The 4,011-nt window shown below is 41.4% G+C and overlaps 1 protein-coding gene across 3 annotated transcripts; it reads right to left on the reverse strand.

Annotated features, from left to right (window-relative positions):
• Window positions 1-363: 363 nt before the first annotated feature.
• Window positions 364-3,448, reverse strand: LOC143722124 (uncharacterized). 3 transcript variants are annotated; one of them, XM_077213326.1, is made up of 4 exons: window positions 3,323-3,448; window positions 2,810-3,128; window positions 2,675-2,764; window positions 364-1,017 (listed from the first exon to the last, which is right to left on the reverse strand). In XM_077213326.1, exons 1-4 carry the CDS (start codon window positions 3,378-3,380, stop codon window positions 510-512), a joined length of 975 nt encoding a protein of 324 aa, XP_077069441.1. In that variant the 5' UTR covers window positions 3,381-3,448; the 3' UTR covers window positions 364-509. The 3 variants fall into 3 exon arrangements, with proteins under 3 accessions (XP_077069441.1, XP_077069442.1, XP_077069440.1); XM_077213327.1 differs by having other exon boundaries at window positions 364-531; window positions 669-1,017; window positions 2,675-3,128; window positions 3,323-3,447; XM_077213325.1 differs by having other exon boundaries at window positions 2,675-3,128.
• Window positions 3,449-4,011: the final 563 nt, after the last annotated feature.

Here is a 4,011-nt window from a genome sequence, read left to right on the forward strand (position 1 = left end):
TCACAGCTGAAGATGTGTTGGGCCAAACCTGACCTCAAAAGGCAGGCCTCCAGTTATCCACATTACAAACTAATCTAAGTGGCTGTAAAATCTCAGCAAATTTGAAAGCAAGATGAGGTTAACAGAAACCAACCAATTCCGTTTGACATTTTAATCTGTTACACAGAATCTTAATTAAATAGAGGCCAAAACAAAACCGGACCCCTCAGCAGCATCCTGGCTGAAGGTGTCGACAAAAGGGGAAATCATTGATCTAAATACCCAACACCACACAGCAGGCCTGTGTGTTGTTGGGTCTTCATTCAGTGGAAGACTGTTTTGACACCAAAACAACTTGAATCAATGAAAACATGAATCACAGACTACTAAAGGATAATCATTTAATGTGCTTTTTTGTGATTGACAGTCATAAACCTCCTGTTAATATTAGCCAAACTATTCTTTCAAACTGTTTCTTCAAGGTAGTAGGACTCCTTAATTATTCACTCTAGGAAGGATTGCAATATCGGTCAGAAGTCATGTGGCCCAAAACTGGACCCCTCATAGTCTGCATCATCCAGGCTGAAGGTGGCATTCACAGAACCGGGCCAATCAGCATCATCCTGGGACAAGGTGGCATTCACAGACCCAGACCAATCAGAATCATCCTGGCTGAAGGTGGCATTCACAGACCCAGGCCAATCAGCATCATCCTGGCTGAAGGTGGCATTCACAGAACCAGACCCCACAGCATCATCCTGGGTGAAGGTGGCGTTCACAGAACCAGGCCCCTCAGCATCATCCTGGCTGAAGGTGGCGTTCACAGAACCAGGCCCCACAGCATCATCCTGGCTGAAGGTGGCGTTCACAGAACCAGGCCCCTCAGCATCATCCTGGCTGAAGGTGGCGTTCACAGAACCAGGCCCCACAGCATCATCCTGGCTGAAGGTGGCATTCACAGAACCAGGCCCCACAGCATCATCCTGGCTGAAGGTGGCGTTCACAGAACCAGGCCCCTCAGCATCATCCTGGCTGAAGGTGGCGTTCACAGAACCAGAACCCAGAGCGTCATCCTGGCTGAAGGTGGTGTTCACAGAACCAGACCCCTCAGCATCATCCTGGCTGAAAGTATCTTGCATACGGACAGAGTTAGTACTGGATGCACCGACTTGATTGTCTACAGAGAAACAAATTGATATTAAAAAGAAAAATGCAGACGAGTACACTTACTACAAGCAAAACACAAACAAAACTCACCGTTCCATACCAATTGAAGATAAAGAACCATCAAAACAGTAATTTTAATCAACCCCATTCTATAACAGAAACTGAGACACTAAGAAAACCAACATAAGCATACAAGATAAAGTTTCAAAACAACCAGGTCTTTTAAAGCCAAACAGAAATCTGTACCACCTGGATGACTCGTTAACTCATTATTGGGGCGGATATGCTAATTAATGAGATCAATGATTAATTAATCACTCAGCATAAAAGCTAATGTTATAGTCCATAGAACTAAAGTTTTAATGTCTATCTCTTGTGAATGACCGCCACTGAATGAAGAATAAAGAGGACAGAAAAAGCAAAGTTGGCACATTGAGGGAGAAAAAAACTGTTTAGTACCAAATATGCATCTAAAATTAAATATTTTCTCATTCTGTGCTTTCCCCAGAAACAATCAGTCTAAACCTAGGCTGAAGACACATCTGCCAGACAAACGCCAACATCCTCCTGTAACTACAGTTACTCTAAATATCAGTGTAAAAGAGAGGCTCTGAATTTGAGAGGCTCTGAATTTTTGGACTGTTTTTGACAGAGCAAAACAACTTTATTGAATACATGGAATCACACAGACTGCTTATGGATTGACAGTTACATTCACAAACCTCCCCTCCAGCCATGTGCTTCATGGATTAAAACAAAGATTTAGAGTAATATCATGGGGAGTAAACTAGAATAATGTTGGTCTAACTATTCCTTCAAACTGCTTCAAGACAGTAGGACTCCTTAATCATTTACTATGAACAAGCGCAACATCTGCAAAATTAATTGCAGATACTTTCCTATCATAGTCTTTAAAGAAGTTAAACTGGGAAGAATCAATGTTCACTGAACTTCACAGCTGAAGATGTGTTGGGCCAAACCTGACCTCAAAAGGCAAGCCTCCAGTTATCCACATTACAAACTAATCTAAGTGGCTGTAAAATCTCAGCATATTTGAAAGCAAGATGAGGTTAACAGAAACCAACCAACTCCATTTGACATTTTATTCTGTTACACAGAATCTTAATTAAATAGAGGCCAAAACAAAACCGGACCCCTCAGCAGCATCCTGGCTGAAGGTGTCGACAAAAGGGGAAATCTTGGGATTCATTGATCTAAATACCCAACACCACACAGCAGGCCTGTGTGTTGTTGGGTCTTCATTCAGTGGAAGACTGTTTTGACACCAAAACAACTTGAATCAATGAAAACATGAATCACAGACTACTTAAGGATAATCATTTAATGTGCTTTTTTGTAATTGACAGTCATAAACCTCCTGTTAATATTAGCCAAACTATTCTTTCAAACGGTTTCTTCAAGGTAGTAGGACTCCTTAATCATTCACTCTAGGAAGGATTGCAATATCGGTCAGAAGTCATGTGGCCCAAAACTGGACCCCTCATAGTCTGCATCATCCAGGCTGAAGGTGGCATTCACAGAACCAGGCCAATCAGCATCATCCTGGGTCAAGGTGGCATTCACAGAACCAGGCCAATCAGCATCATCCTGGCTGAAGGTGGCATTCACAGACCCAGACCAATCAGCATCATCCTGGCTGAAGGTGGCATTCACAGAACCAGACCCCACAGCATCATCCTGGGTGAAGGTGGCGTTCACAGAACCAGGCCCCTCAGCATCATCCTGGCTGAAGGTGGCGTTCACAGAACCAGGCCTCTCAGCATCATCCTGGCTGAGGGTGGCGTTCACAGAACCAGAACCCAGAGCGTCATCCTGGCTGAAGGTGGCGTTCACAGAGCCAGAACCCAGAGCGTCATCCTGGCTGAAGGTGGCGTTCACAGAACCATGCCCCTCAGCATCATCCTGGCTGAAAGTATCTTGCATACGGACAGAGTTAATACTGGATGCACCGACTTGATTGTCTACAGAGAAGGAGAAAAAGAACGTTTTTGCTAATAACAAAATGCCCATGTAGAGCATGTTGAATTAAGAAACACAAAAAAGGAGAAATTCAAGGATCCATCTTCAACTGCAGAGCCGAAAACAGAGAAACAAATTGATATTAAAAAGAAAATGCAGACGAGTACGCTTACTACAAGCAAAAAACAAAACTCACCGTTCCATACCAATTGAAGATAAAGAACCACCAAAACAGTAATTTTAATCAACCCCATTCTATAACAGAAACTGAGACACTAAGAAAACCAACATAAGCATACAAGATAAAGTTTCAAAACAACCAGGTCTTTTAAAGCCAAACAGAAATCTGTACCACCTGGATGACTCGTTAACTCATTATTGGGGCGGATATGCTAATTAATGAGATCAATGATTAATTAATCACTCAGCATAAAAGCTAATGTTATAGGGGCGGTTTCCCGGACAGAGATTAAACCTAGTCCTAGACTTAAATGGCCCTTTAAACCAGATTAACAGAAATCTGCTTTCTCTGTCATGGCTTTAAATAGTCCTAGATTTAGTTTAGTCCAGAGTTTAATAAACTGATTTCCTGGAGGAAGATTGGAGTTACCCCAGGACTAAATTGAGGCTTAAATTAAACCTACCAGGAGGCAGGTTTAACTTCAGATTAACAGTGTGTTTCAAAGAAGACACATATATTACTAGTGTATATATATATATATATATATATATATATATATATATATATATATATTAATGGCACCCCTGGTAAATATGATGTTTGTAAAAATGTTTGTAAAAAAATGTATTTACATTTATTTTCTTTTATTCCATAGCTGATGTGTGCAGTTTATGTAGCTTGCTTGAAAATAATTTTCTCTTGTT

The sequence above is a fragment of the Siphateles boraxobius genome, unplaced genomic scaffold (genome assembly GCF_051911475.1).
Source record: "Siphateles boraxobius isolate OS27281-9 unplaced genomic scaffold, OSU_SipBor_1 66, whole genome shotgun sequence".
Classification (NCBI taxonomy): Eukaryota; Metazoa; Chordata; class Actinopteri; order Cypriniformes; family Leuciscidae; genus Siphateles; species Siphateles boraxobius.

What these genes read in the sequence shown, in the direction of transcription:
- LOC143722124 (XM_077213325.1), bottom strand. Translation starts at nt 3,380, where the DNA reads ATGGGGTTGATTAAAATTACTGTTTTGGTGGTTCTTTATCTTCAATTG. An exon ending in TCTTCAATTGGTATGGAACG is followed by an intron (nt 3,129 to 3,322) that starts GTGAGTTTTGTT and finishes CCTTCTCTGTAG; the next exon opens with ACAATCAAGTCGGTGCATCC. An exon ending in CCTGGTTCTGTGAATGCCAC is followed by an intron (nt 1,018 to 2,674) that starts CTTCAGCCTGGA and finishes TGTGAACGCCAC; the next exon opens with CTTCAGCCAGGATGATGCTG.